Source organism: Oreochromis niloticus, linkage group LG3 (genome assembly GCF_001858045.2).
Source record: "Oreochromis niloticus isolate F11D_XX linkage group LG3, O_niloticus_UMD_NMBU, whole genome shotgun sequence".
Taxonomy (NCBI): Eukaryota; Metazoa; Chordata; class Actinopteri; order Cichliformes; family Cichlidae; genus Oreochromis; species Oreochromis niloticus.
In genome coordinates, this window is record NC_031967.2 from 62,100,061 (window position 1) to 62,117,734 (window position 17,674).

The 17,674-nt window shown below is 40.7% G+C and overlaps 1 protein-coding gene and 1 long non-coding RNA gene across 2 annotated transcripts; both read left to right on the forward strand.

Annotated features, from left to right (window-relative positions):
- The first annotated feature begins 517 nt into the window (after positions 1–517).
- On the forward strand, positions 518–1,469 carry LOC109201397 (uncharacterized). Its single transcript, XR_002061426.2, has 3 exons — positions 518–775; positions 864–961; positions 1,409–1,469. It is a non-coding gene; the product is annotated as an uncharacterized LOC109201397 (long non-coding RNA).
- Positions 1,470–1,498: 29 nt separating this feature from the next.
- On the forward strand, positions 1,499–2,974 carry LOC112846319 (zinc finger protein 708; the record flags this gene model as incomplete). The annotated part of the gene is made up of 2 exons (XM_025905837.1): positions 1,499–2,497; positions 2,745–2,974. A coding segment is annotated over one exon (975 nt), but the record flags the coding sequence as incomplete, so codon positions are not given.
- Between the last annotated feature and the right edge of the window lie 14,700 nt (positions 2,975–17,674).

Below are 17,674 nucleotides of genomic sequence, written 5' to 3' on the forward strand. Positions count from 1 at the left end.
GTGCAGCCACTAAACAGGACAGGAGCAGACTGCAGCGGACTGTACGGGCAGCAGAAAGGATCATCGGCGCCCCCCTGCCCTCCATCCAGGATCTGTACCTCTCAAGAACCAGGAAACGGGCAGGGAAAATCATCACAGACCCCTCACACCCTGGACACAGACTTTTTGATCTGCTGCCCTCTGGCAGACGGTACAGAAGCCTGCAGACCAGGACCACCCGACACAGGAACAGTTTCTTTCCCCTCGCCATCTCCCTTCTAAACAGTTGACCTGTCACACTGCTCCCACTGCCAGACTGCAACTGCACCTTATGTACATTTTGTAGTATTCATTCCACCTCATTTCATTTCTGTATTTTATGTACATAAGTTTAGTTATTTATAGTTGGTTTACACAGCTTTGTGTATGTATGTGTATGCATGTGTAATGTATATATAGACGTGTGTGTGTGTGTGTGTTTTACATTGCTGTGCTTGATAGCCACCATCTACCGGAACCAAATTCCTTGTATTTGTCTGCACATATACATGGCCAATAAACACGATTCTGATTCTGATTCTGATTTATCTCTTTATCCTGTTTATATTCTTATTAGGTCATATCTCCAGTGTTTCCTCGGAGGGGGCTCTCTGCACCAGGGCTGTGATCGACCGTGGCTGCTTGGGCTCTGTGGGTCCTCTCAGCCTGGCTGGGGGGCTTCTTTGCCTCCCTCCTGCTGTGTGCCCAGCCTGGAGGCTGCGGTCTGTGACCGGCTCTGTGTTTCCTCACTTGGCTAGTGCGTACCCAGCCCAATTTTACTGTTTTAAGTGTGCGTGTCTGTCTGTGTGTGTGTGTGTGTGTGTGTGTGTGTGTGTGTGTCCCAGCTGAGTAACAGGAGTCTGGTGGAGCAACAGAGGAACAATTTCAGCCATTTGGACTCAGCTCAGCCACTACAGAGGAAACAATGACTTCAAAACAAAAGGTGAGAAAAATATCACAGTTACAATGTTTATGAAACTGTGTGCACAGCTGGTTGGTTTTTAAAAACCCGTTAACAGCAGCTTTATCGTTTGCATCCTGGGCTCATTCATATATACAGAATCTACATTCAAAATCAGAAACCACAGAAGTTACAAGAAAATACAAAGATCATATTTTATAAGCACACATTGAAACAACGATATCATCAGTTGAACTTGCAATTTCGGAAAAGATTTTCTTCATTGATCAATATTTCTTCAATAATGTCATTTTAATTATACCTCTCATTGTGTCACATCATTGTAATGTGATACTGCCACCAGAAGGTGGTGGAAACACACCTACAATGTGTTTGTTGACATGTTTGATTCCACTGACGGAGGGAGTTTCAGTTTGTTCCATGACTGCATTTCACTCACTGCCTCTGTTTGTATCTCTGTCACTGTAGGACCAACATGGAGCGAGAAGTCAGCGCTCTCAGGAGGCGGACAAACCTCACAGAAGAAAGGGAGAGAAAACCTACAGCTGTGATGAGTGTGGGAAGGATTTTACCCGGACTGGAGACTTAAAAAAACACCAACTCATCCACAGTGGAGTTAAAGCGTACAGCTGTGAGTTTTGTGGAAAGTCTTTTACCGAGGCTGGAAACTTAAAAACACACCAACTCATCCACAGTGGAGTTAAACCTTATAGCTGTGAGTTGTGTGGAAAGTCTTTTACCGAGGCTGGACACTTAAAAACACACCAACTCATCCACAGTGGAGTTAAAGCGTACGGCTGTGAGTTTTGTGGAAAGTCTTTTACCGTGGCTGGACACTTAAAAAAACACCAACTCATCCACAGTGGAGTTAAACCTTACAGCTGTGACTTGTGTGGAAAGTCTTTTACCGAGGCTGGAACCTTAAAAAAACACCGACTCATCCACAGTGGATTTAAAGCTTACAGCTGTGACTTGTGTGGAAAGTCTTTTACCCAGGCTGGACACTTAAAAACACACCAACTCATCCACAGTGGAGTTAAACCGTATAGCTGTGATTTGTGTGGAAAGTCTTTTACCCAGACTGGAGACTTAAAAAAACACCAACTCATCCACAGTGGAGTTAAACCTTACAGCTGTGACTTGTGTGGAAAGTCTTTTACCGAGGCTGGAACCTTAAAAAAACACAGACTCATCCACAGTGGATTTAAAGCTTACAGCTGTGACTTGTGTGGAAAGTCTTTTACCCAGGCTGGACACTTAAAAACACACCAACTCATCCACAGTGGAGTTAAACCGTATAGCTGTGATTTGTGTGGAAAGTCTTTTACCCAGGCTGGAGACTTAAAAAAACACACTGGAAATGAAGTTTCCTGCTGTAATCACTGTGGGAAAATGTTTACCACAGATACACAGTTAAAACGACACATGTTTAGCCACACTAAGGAGAGAGCTTACAAATGTGACCTGTGTGAGAAGACCTTTAAATCTCCACATCACCTGAGAAACCACCGACAGATCCACACCAGAAAGTAACTCTACAAGTGCAGTTACTGTGAGGTATGTATTTATGTTTTATCTTGTAATTTTAACCTGAGTGTTTGGAAAAAGTCTGATCAGTAAACTTATGGAGTTATAATGAATGAACTGTTTGGAAAAATGAAGACTCATTTTCGCTCAGTAAGCTGAGTGTTGTAATGTAAACAGTAAAATGTAATTGGACGTTGGCAGAGATGCTCTTTATTTCAGGCGACGTTCAGGATAAAAACGTTGACGGAATTCCCTGATTTGCAATGTCTTTGTTTAGAAGCGGAGCGACGCAGATGGATCCATTTCTCAACCCTGTCGTCACTGTGGTGGTGGGAAAGAGTTTCTCTGTGACCTTTGAGAAAAACCTTCAGTCATGAACGGGACCTAAAACCACATCAACGTAGACACACTGGAGACAAAATGAACTACTGCAAAGAATGTGGGAGAGGCTTCCACACACCAAGTACATTAAAAATACATGAATATCAAGTTTATGTTTTTTCCTTTGAGGGATTTGAATTCTCTAAAATGTTATCTCTGTTACATTTTAACCTTTGTTTCCTTAGGACACAGTAGTGTTTAGTAGTTGTACTTGTTACTGTATTATTAAAGTTATAGGAATGTCTTTTTTACCAAACAGATAATGTATCAGAAATGCAGATATATATATATATATATATATATATATATATATATATATATATATATATATATATCTCAATATATATATATATCTCAATATATCAATTTCTTTCATTTGAACTTTCTTAGTATTTCCAAAATTAACTTTTTTTAATGTATTCATTTAATGTGTTACCTCAGTTAAATTTTGATTCTTCATTCATATTTAATCTTTTGCTGTTGTAAAATCTTATCTTAAATCATTTTCTCCCAAAACTGCAAATTATTTCACAACAGTTGCTCTTAAAGTTGCTCTTGTTGTCTTAAATCTCTTAAATCTGTTGCTCTTATCTGTCCACCAGCTTTGAAACAACACCTGCTGTGACTTTATGTCCAGAAAAAAGAAACTCAACCTAAACTGGTTTTGGGCTGTACTTCCATGTAATACTAGTTTGTACCAGAAGATAGAGCAGTGAGGCTGTGTAACCTTTATTCAATTAGGCAAAGACCACAATCTTATTCACATTGGCAGCAAAGAAATGTTACAAGTTCAAAAATTCAAATTCTATTAAACCTCTATTTTTGGCTCCTCCTTTCACTTTACTGTGTTCTTCACATGTTGTTTTTTAATGAATTCATTTTGATCCACATGTTCTGCAGCGGTTTTCTTGTTGACTTGAAGTTTGTATTATGAAATCGTGATTTGATTTGATCCTATATTTGATGAACTCTGTGTAACGTTTGTCTTATTAAACAGTTTGGTGTGAAAAATAAAGAAATGGTCTCACAACAAGTAGTTTGAGCCATGATTTCAGATTCAAAGTAATGTAACTGTTTTCAGTGGAACATGTGGAGGTTTATCACAGGAGGAGACTTGGATGTTCTCCACTCACACTGAACAAGGATCCTGCAGCTCATTAAAAACTCTGAAATGATCTTCAAGGACAAAGATGTTTGATTTTTCTTAAAAACAAGATGTGGGTATGAAGTTTTCAGAGAGTATGTTAAAGATTCATTGTAATGAACATCTCACACAAAGCAGATGTTCCTGCATTGCAACAGCGGTTTGCAGACGTGTTCTCCCTCCTGCCCATCTGCAGGACTCTCATGGAGCACCACTTTGAAACGCAGCCTGGCGTCTGTTCATGACCTAACATGTTGCCTGAGCACAAGAGACAAATTGTGCAAAAGGAATTGGCTGAAATGCTGAAAATGCTGTTATCATAGGATGAAATGAGGATTTCCTCAGTGTTTGGTCTCCTATGCTTACCTTTTCTCCAGATGATTTGTCCGAGCTGTTGAGAGGGGCCGGTTGTCTTTAAGGTGCTTCCAGGTAATTAAGAAGTGAGCGCACAGTTTTATACGGTTCTGTGATGATTGTCACAAAGTGAACAAGGTCTCATGGTTTGATGCTTATCCCATGCCCTGGGTTGACCTGGACTGGTTAAGCACTGCTTAGCTTTTATCATGCTGGATTTAACCAACGCCTACTGGCAGATTCCCTTGTCTGCACAATCCAAAGACAAAAACGACCTTCTCCACTCTGTATGGTTCATGCCATTCATCACTCTTCTGTTTGGCTTGTTTGAAGCTGCGGCCATTTTTCAGCACATGCTGGAGCGATAGCTGTGTCCTCACACTGCATATCCTAATTTCTACCTGGATGATGTTGTCATTCATAGTGATACCTCGGTGGATCATGTGCAGTGGTTGGTCACGGTCACGGAGTCCGTGAGGCAGGCAGGGCTGATGGCAAACCCACAGAGGTGTATGGTTGGATGGAGGGAGGTACAGTATAATAAAATTGGCACAGAGCTTCCCCCATGCATTACCAAAGATTCACATCAAACTTATCCCATTCTTGGTTGCTTTAATGAACATTTTTTATTGTCACAGTTTGATACTGATGATTTCTTTTGAACACTCCTTTATTCTTAACCCAGTGACAGTATCAAGTTATTATGTTTTTTTTTCATGTCAGTGTTTTCATTTCCAGACGTAAAGTATCTCCACGTGATGTTCCTCTTTCACATTTTCTGCTACTAAAATAACTGTTCCAATTCGGTGTCTGCATCCTTCAAGACCCAATTTGAAGGCTGATTACGTCACGGCAACATGATGAAGCCTGTCCCAATTCCAAATGCGGCCGAAAATGCGCTCTTCATTTCACCGGATTTGAAGAATGGGTCGGGTGTATCATTTGTGGCCCAACATATCCCAGAATTCATAGCACAGTGGCTGTGGCCAATTTTTTCTAATAAAAACGGCAGATGGCAGAAGTGTGGTGAAGAAACTTTTCAAAAAAAGTATTAAGTATTATGTCACTTATATATGTGCAAATGTTAAATATGGAAGAACATTACAACATTACTGTTGGCCAGTGATGGCCAAATAAAGTTTTCTATCTGGCGGCCAAAAATATGAAGCGCAGCTTGAATTTTCAAATGAAAGTGTACTGCTTCATTATGACTGCCCACTCTACAAAGTGAAGTTCACAATTTTGTTTGACATTGGCCCACTGTTGTGTTGCTTTGAACAGCTTTGAAAATTGTTATGTTTATTTTTTAAATAGGGCAGCACGGTGGCACGGTGGTTAGCACTGTTGCCGCACAGCAAGAAGGTCCTGAGTTCAATTCCAACATCAGGCAGGGGTCTTTCTGTGTGGAGTTTGCGTGTTCTCCCCGTGTTTGCGTGGGTTCCCTCCGGGTACTCCGGCTTCCTCCCACCGTCCAAAGACATGCAGCTTGTGGGGATAGGTTAATTGGATAATAGAAATTGTCACTAGGTGTAAATGTGAGTGTGAATGGTTGTCTGTCCCTGTATGTTGGCTCTGCGACAGACTGGCGACCTGTTCAGGGTGTACCCCGCCTCTCGCCCTATGACAGCTGGGATAGGCTCCAGCGCCCCCCGCGACCCTGAAAAAGGATAAGCGGAAGCGAATGGATGGATGGGTTTTTTAAATAATTTTTATCAATACTTTCCTTGTTTAAACATTTACAATGGTGTGGTCTTTCTTTGCTTGTGAGTTCTTGATGTTGGTAAACGCAATAGATGAAAAATACATTTAATATACATATAATAATGTACAACACACTATGAAGTATGCTTGTGCTGTGAGGTCTGGACAGGTAAGTAAGTAAGTAAGTAAAATTTTATTTATATAGCACATTTCTAGATAAAAGATCACAAAGTGCTTCACAAGGTATAAAACAAAAACAGTCCAAAGTTAACAAAATGCAATTCTAAAAAGATGTGGTTTTAGCTGTTTTTTAAAAGTAATCAATGAGTCTGCAGATCTTAAGTTCTGAGGAAGAGAGTTCCACAGTCTGGCGGCCACAGTGGCAAAAGCTCTATCACCCTTGGTTTTCAGCCTAGTATGCTGAATAACAAGTAGGCCCTGATCACAAGACCTCAGGGACCTACTAGGGACATAGGGCTGTAAAAGTTCAATGATGTAGGCTGGTGCTTGTCCTTGAAGAGCTTTAAATGTCAGAACCAGTATCTTAAAACCGACTCTGAATTCAACGGGGAGCCAGTGTAGCTGTATAAGCAATGGTGTCACATGAGAGTATTTAGATGTTCTTGTCAGAAGCCTTGCTGCAGCATTTTGGACAATCTGCAGACGCTCCGGGGAGTTTTTGTTTAGACATGTAAACAGTGAATTACAGTAGGCCAATCGTGATGAAATGAATGTATGAATAACAATCTCCAGTTCAGTATGAGATACTATAGGGCTCAGTTTAGAAATGTTTCTTAAATGATAGAAGCAGGACCGAACCAGAGATTTGATGTGGACATCCAGGGTAAGAGCAGAATCAAAGGTTACCCCTAGGTTCCTGATAGAAGATTTCACAAATGTTGAAAGAGGACCAAGAGCATTCATTATGTTAGGTACATGTCTGTCCGGAGCACATACAAGGACTTCAGTCTTTTCTTCATTAAGTTGGAGGAAGTTGTCAGCCATCCAACCTTTGATGGTTTCTAAGCACACATTTAGAATCTGTAGCTTAGAAACATCTTCAGGTTTAAAAGACATATATAGCTGGATGTCATCTGCATAGCAGTGGTAGCGAATGTCCTCAAAGGGGCTCAAAACATGCTGGAGAGGAAGTAGATATATTAAAAACAATAAGGGCCCCAGCACAGAACCTTGTGGCACACCATAGGACAGGGACGTGGAAGATGACCTGTACTTAGAGACCGCCACAGAAAAGTATCGTTCATAGAGATACGAGGAGAACCACTCTAAGGCAGACCCAGATACACCAACCCAGTATTTCAGCCTTTCAAGCAAAATGTAATGGTCAACGGTGTCAAAGGCTGACGTAAGGTCCAACATTAGGAGCACAGAACACTTTCCCGCATCGTTTTGCATCACGCGGGTCGGTGCATATATTGTGTTCCCAGATGAATCTTGAACAGCACATATAGTTGTTTTTTCTTTCTTTATTTTTAGCTGGTTTGCTAGAAATTGACCGGATTTATTACTATGTTCATAATTTTGTAAGCGTAGTCTTTGTACTAAGAATTTTGTTTTTTTATGAATTATCTCATTTAATTCTAGTTTTGTTTTGCGTATTTTGTTCAGTGTTTCCTGATCTTGGGGGGACGCGTAGGCTTCTTCTAGTGATTTGATGGTTTTTTTCTCATTCCTGAATATTTTTGTTTTCTTTTTTCTTTTTATGTGATGAGAAAAAAATTATTTTACCTCTCATCACAGCTTTCCCTGCTTCCCATAAAACAGAAGCTGATGTTCCGGGAGTGTCATCATAGTCTAAATATGAAGTCCACTCTTTTTTTAAATATTTAATAAAGTCTTCATCTTTAAACAGTCATGTATTAAATCTCCAGTTTTTACTTGGCGTAGTATTATTCTTGTGCATTAGTGTTAAAGATACAGGAGCATGATCGCTGACAGCTATAGGGTGAATCTCAGTGTCTGAAATGTCACTCAGCAGTGAGCTGCTGACCAAAATATAATCCAGACGAGAGTAGGAGTGATGCACATGTGAGAAAAAAGTATATTCCTTACTGGTGGGGTGAAGGGAGCGCCATGCATCGCAAAGACCAAAGTCGCTCATATACTGTTTGATTATATTTGTGGACTGCCAATTACACTGAGTTCCTGCTGTATTGAGCCTATCCATTTCTTCATTTAGTCCAAGGTTGAGGTCGCCTCCAAGAACAAGTGTGTCATCTAAGTGTTCAGAGAGTGCACTGAAAAAACTGTGAAAGAATGAGGGATCATCAACATTTGGACCATATACACTTACAATACATAGCTTTTTATCACGTATAGATAGTTTAATGATTAAGAATCTGCCTTCTGGATCTATAACTGTATCGAGTACTGTGAAATTAATATTTTTATGTATTAGAATTGCTCCTCCCCTTTGTCTAGAATTATAAAAAGCTGAGAACACATTAGGAAACTAAGGTGTTTTAAGTTCATTCGAACCTCTAAGAGGTCTGTGGGTCTCTTGTAAAAGGACAACATCTGCCTGTAGTTTTTTGAGTTGGTTAAATATGTTTAACCTCTTTTCTCTGGAGCCAGCTCCATTTACATTCCATGTAACGAATCTTAGTGCACCCATAGATGTCTGTGTATAACCAGGGGTGTACGTTGTGTGTGTCGCTTAGACAGGTGGAGAAAGTACATCACTTGTTCATAAATAAAGAGAAGGAGAGAGAGAAAAATGTGTGGTGAGATGCTCCCTGAGTCTGACTATGTGTGTGCATATTTACTAATATGAGTATGCTTGGCTTAAGTGTGTGTATCCTGTAGGTCTGTGTGCGCTGTCTGACTGATGTAAATGTGCTGTCGTTAAGCGCATGACTGTGCGTAATCGTGCTGTGCGTATGTGTCGAAATAAAGGATGTTGTTTGTGGATGAGTGTGGAAGCAGGTGATCAAAGCAGTGAAAGAAAGAAAAAAGAAAGAAAGAAACCAAGGACAAGGGTGAGCAGCATAAAAACAAGAGGGGGAAAAGGAGAGAAGAAAAAACGAGAAGAAAACCCCACCCCCAAAAAAACCTGGAAATATTCCAATCAAACCATTGACGGAGAGTGACGGTGTTACTTCTGCTATGATATCACACCTAGGATGTGATTTGATACTGGTAAGTTAAACAGATGTTAATGCAAGTTAGTGTGAGTGGATGGGGAAAGGGTGTAGCGGATTCTTATCTGGTGTGAAGTTAATACAGCCACGGAGTGATGTCGGGGTCGCGGTGGAGCTGTCCGTCCATGTACAGCCGGTCCACAGCGATGACAGCGCGGGAGCCCTTCTGGATGAAGCCGCGTCGGATTGGGAAGAGGACCCTGCATCTTTGCAGGATCTCTTTGGGGAACTGGTCGTTCACGCTGAAGTCCGTTCCTTTTAATTCCCTGCCGCAGCTTTTCACATATTCCTTTTGTTTGAAGTGGCCGAACTATTCCACGATAGGACGTGGTCTCCCAGCCGCAGCCCGCATGGGGCCGAGGCGATGTACCCTATTGAAGACGATGTTCTTCACCGTGTCCTCCGGCAGCTTCAGGTGGGTTTTGATGAAGCTTTTTACCGTGGTCTCCGCGTCCTCTCCAGCGGCTTCTGGAATACCAGAAAATACCAGATTATCACGCATGCTACGAGCTTGTAGATCAATAACTGTTTCTTTTATTTTTTTATTTTCTCTATTGAGCTGGGTACCCAGATAGCAAGGAAACATTGAAACAATGTTGAGTCAATATCAGGCGACGTCATTGAAGCAACGTTGAAGTGCGACATTGACCCAACATCACTCTTGCACCCATTTTTAACGTTGAAACAACGTCAGGTTTTGATGTTGAATCAATGTTGAAACCTGACATTGATTCAACATTATATTTTCTAATACTCTTGACATTGAAACAATGTCAGACTCTGATATTGAAACACTGTTGAGCTATGGTGTTGATTTTCCACCTCTTTCGCATTTTTTTTTTTTATTAAAACAACAGTTAAATCATGACTGGAAATCTACCTTGCTTTATAGTTATTTTAACCAATACTAAACTACTGCATGTTTCCATCAACATTTAAACCACCTAAACACATAATTGCACTGAATCCTCAAACTGGACACCCTTTATAAAAATCAAATGTCTCACAATGTATCATGTCAATATTAATATCCTAAAATAAGAAAGCATTGCATGTGATGTAACAGAGAAAAAAAAACTAAACAAAAAAAGGTCAATAGACATGTTTTGTTTGCTAAATACTTTATTTAAACACAGTTTTCTATTTTACATTTATATTTTAATATAACTTTGTAGTTTTTACTACTCCCCCGGGATGGGGATGGATGATGTGCGTCCTGCACCACCCAAACGGTCTGGGGCGTACCGTAGCCACTTCTGCACTGCCTGTGCAAAGAGAAACTCTGACATCGAGTTTGCCCCTAACTGCTGCATCAGGCCATCTAGGACAAAAACCGGACATAGGACATGTGAAACACACCCAGCAGATCAATTGATCCCTTTATTGTTCACTTTAGCCTCATAAAACTACAATAAACGGTAAAACTTACCAAATATGCATCTGCACAGCGCAGTATCTTTAAATGCCCTTTTTTGCTTCGTGTGGTCCTTTGTTTTTTTCCCTGCCCAGTTTAGTAGTGAGGCCAGCTCATTTGTAATGGCATAAGCCATTACACGGCGGACTCGCACCTCAAGTGTGGTCCCTCCAATCAAGGCAAAGCGTCTCACCTATAGACACATTTTAAGAGATGGAATTAGTGTGTCTCATGTCTTAAATGTTTATGCAAGTGCTTGTGTGTATGTGGATGTTATGCATTTAAATCACATCTGACAGCTATTACACTTTATAGTTACAAAGTGTACATAAGCTTTATATACTTATCATTGCCTTAATTGCCTCTTGCGACGTAAGAGCTGCCTCTGCATGGTTTAGCTCCTCTATGCTGTTTAAGGGCAAAGGGAGTACCCCAGCATCTAGAGATTCATTTGAGCCGGTATTGCGGATGGCTCTGACCTCCTCACGCAGTTCGTTGACAGATCTCGTCAGGTCTGACAGCATTGTTAAAAACTTTTGTGCGGTCGCATCTGTTTCAAAGAACAATTCCAGAAAGATTAATGGCTTAAGCAGTGTGTGGCGAAACACTAATATATCCATAAGTGATGGTGTAACATTCTGCATTCAATTATTAGTTGTTTTAACTGCTAAAAGTTTTTGCTAGTTTTTGCCTGTCACATATATCTGATATTTGTATATGTAGCTTGCCATCACTAGTGTGTGAATGTGTGTGTGAATGGGTGGATGATTGAATGTGTAAAGCGCTTTGGGGTCCTTAGGGACTAGTTAAAGCGCTGTGCAAATGTAGTCCATTTACCATTTATAACATGTAAAATCTGAAATTCCAAGATGTTCGAACTTGCCTTGTAATAGTGGCCTCACAGAGTCTCTGGAATCTACAGAAAAACAAGTCACAAGATTACATTCAGCAGTATAAACGGCTTTATATCTGCTTTTGAAGATAAGTGCACAATGACATTGTGATTCAGCTTTAAAACAAAATTTAAAGGCATACCATCTATAGGGAAGGCCTCTACATCAGACTCTGCATGCTGGGGAGAATGTAAAGGTGTGTCGTTCGGAATGTTCTCCCGGAGTGGCGAAAGGTGCCGGAAGCTGAGAGGGGCATTATGATGTCTGCTGTCAGTGGGCTGGGGGGAAGACTGCGAAGCGTTGAGGGCTTTTGAGAAATAAGGAACAACGTCAATAAAGAGGGAAAACTAGATACAAAGACAGCTCATAGAAGATGAATCGAGTCCTTTGTGTGAAGGGACAGTTACTGTGTGTAAATGTAAGCATTTAAACACTGAATATACTTAAATTAACAGTATTTTGTCTAAGGCTGCCATTGTAGAATTTCATTGCACCGAGACAAAAACGTAGCGCAGTGTGACGTCAAAATTGGCGCCGACCGTTGACTCTGCGGCTATGTCCACACGTACCCGGGTATTTTTGAAAACGCAGATTTTTCTATGCGTTTGCACCTTTCGTCGACACGTAAACGGCATTTTCGGTCACTGAAAACAGAGATTTCTAAAAACTCCGGCCAGGGTGGATATTTTTCTAAAACTCCGTTTTTTGCATTTACTTGTGGACGAGAAAAACAGAGAAAACGCAATGTCAAAGATGTGCGCCTTTTTTGACGTCATAGTGTGCGCCACATTATTGTTTCGGTGAAATGAATTTCTACAATACTGTTACTGTTAATTGTACGCTCTGCAGTGTTTAAATGCTTACATATACACACACAGTTACTGTCCCTCCACACATACGACTCGGTTCTGCTTCTATGCCCCAGCTTTGTTTACTATTTCCCACCGAGGCTTCTAGACTTCTGATTGGCCAACATTTCTACACGGTTAGGAATATAGCGCCACCTGCTGCTTTGGCATGTTCCTAGCAGCGTTTTCCTTAATTTCTGCGTTTACATGTGGACGGGATTATTTTTTAAAACGAAAACGGAAAATCTCCGTTGTCAAAAATACCCGTGTTCGTGTGGACGGTTTGCTCCGTTTTTCTGGTTCACACATAAATGCAAAAATGGAGTTTTCGAAAATATCCATCCTGGCAGGCGTTTTTAGACATCTCCATTTTCAGTGACCAAAAACGCTGTTTACGTGCGGACGAACGGTGCACACGCAATTGGTAGTTGAGCATGCAACGTAAAGTTGAGCGTGCAACGTAAATTTGGGTGAGCGTGCAACGTAAAGTTTGAATTGAGTGCGAATTGAAGCGGGTGCTCTCCAGTCATTAAAAGTAACAAAGTCCTTGAACACATTTATAGAGGTACCATTACGTTTATCAATCACATAAAACAGATGTATAATTTTTTGTAGTACTAAGCAACAAATGAGCGAAAGTCTGGGTCAAGCGCCGAGGCGACGGCAAGAACAAAGGAAACCTCGAAGCGTTAAAGCTAGCTTTGTAAGGGAATATAACGAAAAAATTATGAAACAAAAATGTTTTCTTTGTTGATATACTTTGTTCGCAGTGCAATTTATTTGGTGCCGGATTGTAAGAAGTAGACACAATTTCGGGCTCCCACATTTTGTGTAAAAATTAACAGTAAAAAACTCGTTAATGTATAACATTAACGAGTTTTTTAATGTTATTCAAATGCAAACATGGAAATAACCAGTAGAAGAAAAAATCATTCATTCTTACCTTATACTAATCGTGGTGCGGGCCAGTGCAGTGCATGAACTGATGCCTTCTCCGGTCAATTCCGCTGAGAGTAAATCAAATGTCCCGCTCTACTGTAGAAGACAATGAATACCTGGGGGGATGTACCAATGTGAGAGGGGTGCTGCGGAATAGTCCAAGTGATCGCTGCTTTAATTTCCCGGTCAACATACATAAATTGCACGTAGACACGATTTTTTAAAGCTGGTGAACTAGACCAAGTCACTGATAACAAGTGAACAATAAATCTACTTTCTCTGGTACTTTATACCCGATCAGTTGCAATGCAATTTAATGCTCAACTACAAATCGATGGTTTTTGATGGTGACCGGAGCCGAATGATCGTCAACTATAAATAGACGTTTTCTCGACGTTGTTGTTGTCACCTGGTCGACTATAAATAGATCAAATATCAATGACAAAAAAACAACGGTGAATCAACATCGTTACAACGTCTCTATAGTAAGACCGTCGGTTTACCACAGTATTTCAATGTTGTTACAACATTGGCATTTCAACCCCGACCATATACGATGGTTCGGATGAAAAATCAACATAGATTCAATGTCGTCTTGCTATCTGGGTAACATTTTCTATGAGACATTTCACCGACTCCCTTAGCGTGGCATTTTCAGCAGCGAGCGTTTCCACCTGCTGCTGGCTGAACTCCAGGGATTCTCGTAAGCATTTAAATTCCCGGTGAAGAAGCTCCACCAAGGACAGCCTTGCGTCGAAGCTGGAGAATCGCTTGTCGATTGACTCCAGTATGTCGGCAATATCTTTGCCGGCTGGAGATGTTGTGCCGGGGGAATCTGCCGGGCGAAGTCTTTTCTACGACGGCGTCTCAGATTTGGCCGGGCAAGCTGCACTCTGGGCCTTCTTCATCACTAGACCCTGAAAGCACTGATCAGTGTAATCTTGGAGAGCCTCTAAACTCTCCCCGTTGTTCTCCAGGGTGTTGGAGATTATTTAGACAAATATTGTTAGTTATAAGACAATTGATAAGTGTATTTGGTAAAACTGAAGCTTAAAGTAATTTGTTCAAATCTAAACTACCATTTGCTTAAATCTCCGGCGTCTTATGGAGGACCACAAGAGCCACGCGCATCGAAATAAAAAATTCTGTGCTTAATTTTAATAAACTGATTTTTAAAATGTTTTTCAAGTCTTCATTTCAAAAATCTTTTTCAAATTGCACTTTAACAAATTTCCCACGTGTGGGACTAATAAAGGCTATCTTATCTTTAATAAACTGCATTTCAAAATCCTTTTTCGAATTCCACTTTAATAAAAACATTTTCAAATTGCACTTTAATAAACTGCATTTCAAAAGACATTTTCGAATTCCACTTTAATAAACTGCATTTCAAAAACCTTTTTCAAATTCCACTTTAATAAACTGCCCAGATAGCAAGGAAACATTGAAACAATGTTGAGTCAATATCAGGCGACGTCATTGAAGCAACGTTGAAGTGTGACGTTGACCTAACGTCACTCTTGCACCCATTTTTAACGTTGAAACAACGTCAGGTTTTGATGTTGAATCAATTTTGAAACCTGACATTGATTCGACGTTATATTTTCTAACACTGTTGACATTGAAACAATGTCAGATTCTGATATTGAAACACTGTTGAGCTATGGTATTGATTTTCCACCTCTTTTGTATGGTTGCTTTTTATTGAAAAAAAACAAAAAAACAAAAAAGGTCAATAGACATGTATCATTTGCAAAATACTTTATTAAAAGACAAAGTTTCTGTTGAAAGATTTTATTATGTTTATGTTTCGAAGTACATTTCATTTAAGGTTTTCTAGATGTGTTTGCTCTTTTTACTAGAGAAGTTACGTTGTGCAAGCTCAGCAGGAAATCTGCACGTTGTGCAAGCTCAGCAGGAAATCTACACGCCATGCAAGCTCAGCAGGAAGCAATCACGCAGCACAGTTGTATCTTATCTCTTCCTGTATGTTTCTGAGACGCAATCATGCAGCACAGTTGTATCTTATCTCTTCCTGTATGTTTCTGGGACACAATCATGCTTGAGTATAAATAAAGGCTGACAACTGCTCCAGGGGTGTGAGTCTCCTTCGAGCTCTCACCCGTGTGCACGTTAAATTTGTAAAACCTGTCTGAGTGTCATTTATTCCGACCTGAGTTGCATTACAGGAAAACTCCTTATATTTCTTGGTCCTCCGAGCCGGAGTGGGGACACAACACTTTTGTGTGATCCTACGGGAAAACCTCATCGAGTCCTGACGTCGTGAGAAGCCCGCGCTGAAGTCTGTCGACAGCTCCTTTCTAGGTACAGGATAAAAGACCAGAGACGTGAATTCGGGTTCTGGCCAGCGTTTTTAGAAGTGGTCCATGACGGTGGGGGTCGATGAGGCGGACCTGAGAGACCGGCAGTAAATCAGCAACCAGGTGAATATTGACACTCTGAGACACATTGCGTAAAACCGTGTAAGCTCGCCTGAAGAAGGCTGGTAGCATTTTAAAATAAAGATAGAGCTCGTCTGGGACTGGTAGCTCCCCCGTAGTGGGTAAAGTAGGCTCGCCCGAGAGGGGCTGGTAGCATTTTAAAATAAAATAGGGCTCGTCTGGGACTGGTAGCTCCCCTGCATAGCTGGACTGGCCATCGGGCATACCGGGCATTTGCCCGGTGGGCCGCTCGTGATTTTTCGTTTTTATGGGCCGATGGGGTTTTATTTCTTTTATTTTTTCAACGGTATAAATGAATAGTGGTGTATTGGCCAGTTGGTCATGATCGACTCTGGGCTGGACCAATTACAGCCGAGGAGGTCGAACTTTAAAGTTGAGGTGAAAAGCAACGCGATTTGTCCCGATCAGCTGATCATCAATGATCATCAATGATCAGCTGATCGGCTTTTCTCTCTGCGTCAGAAAGAGCAAACCAGCGGAGGTCGCGTTAAACAACAGAAGCACCTTTAAACTTGATGAGCTGTTGTTAGAATTTATTTAATATTAATTTCTAGTATCAGCTGATGTTTGCTGGAGGGATGAATGAGTTGAAGGGCAGTTATGAACTGTTTCTGAGAGACAAATAACACCAGGATCCTTTTCTAAGTAGCTGACAGCTGGTAACTGTGCAGGGGCGGGTCTAGCAAAGTTATGCCAGGGGGGCAGGTAGGGCATTAACAGGGAAAGGGGGGAACAAAAAATACGTTTCTTTCTTATTCTCATTTAAAATTTCTAGCTTTTAACAAATAATTATCTGAATCATACAACCAAAGTTTTCATCTGATGTCAAATGTACAGAAATCCAGTATTGTACATAGTAATTTTTTTCAGGGTCCCAACATAATTTCTTCAGAAGTAAGTACTGTATATGATGCCAGTATTTTCCCACATTTTCTAGATACTGTACCAGTACTGTGTGTAAAATACCATCAAAATTAAGTTTTGATGGTAAGTTTTGAGTGAGGAAGTTTTATTCTTTCTCACCTTTCTTTCTGTCTCCTTTCACTTTTTAAAGGTTGCCATGTTAGAAAAAATATTTTGCCCTGCCATGCTGTTTATTGATGTGGTAAATAAATAGTTTATGAAAATATCACTAAATCTGTCATTTATTATTTTTAATATTCAGTAATGATCATGTCTCACCTCTAGTCTTCTCTGTCTTAATTTCAGGTTTCCACCATGTGTTGTAGAAAGTTCAGGAGGTAAACCAAGCAGTCTTTGGGTTTCGGCTAAGTACTGTTTAGAATACCAGAATAGGGAGGATGGTGTAGGTTTAAGTTAAGTTCTAGATTGATACATATATACCAGCAAGACAGTGTACATCACTGTCACAACGACATTTGTTTTCATTCAAAGGCTTTATGGTTTTTACCATAATACCTGGTGGGCCGGTCTCTAGTCAAAATGCCCGGGCCGATTTTTTGTCCCAGTCCAGCCCTGCTCCCCTGTAGTGGGTAAAGTCAGCGCGCGCATAAAGGTATTTATTGTTTTATTTTGTGTTGATGGAATAAGTTGATTTTACAGCACAATAAGGAGGCTGAACTATTCCACTAATTTGTTTACTGTTGGCCACCCAAGTACTGGTGAAGAGAGAAAAAGGTCGTGTTTTATCACGTAAAGCTGACACCGCTTTCAAGAATAGCTTGAAAGTAGAAGGCCGTGTCCACTACCTCTCTCGATTCTCGTGCCAGAGAAGGTGCTGCAGTTGTGTAGTTGTAAAGGATTAAAATGGGTAAAAACGCTCCAAAACTCACTGCTGACGAGCAGTGGTTAGAGAAAAAATGTCCAGGCGCCGGACAAATTAGTGCATGTAGATGGAGAAATTCAAAGAAGACTAAATGTCCCACATGGGAGGGAAAATGTAGCCCCTC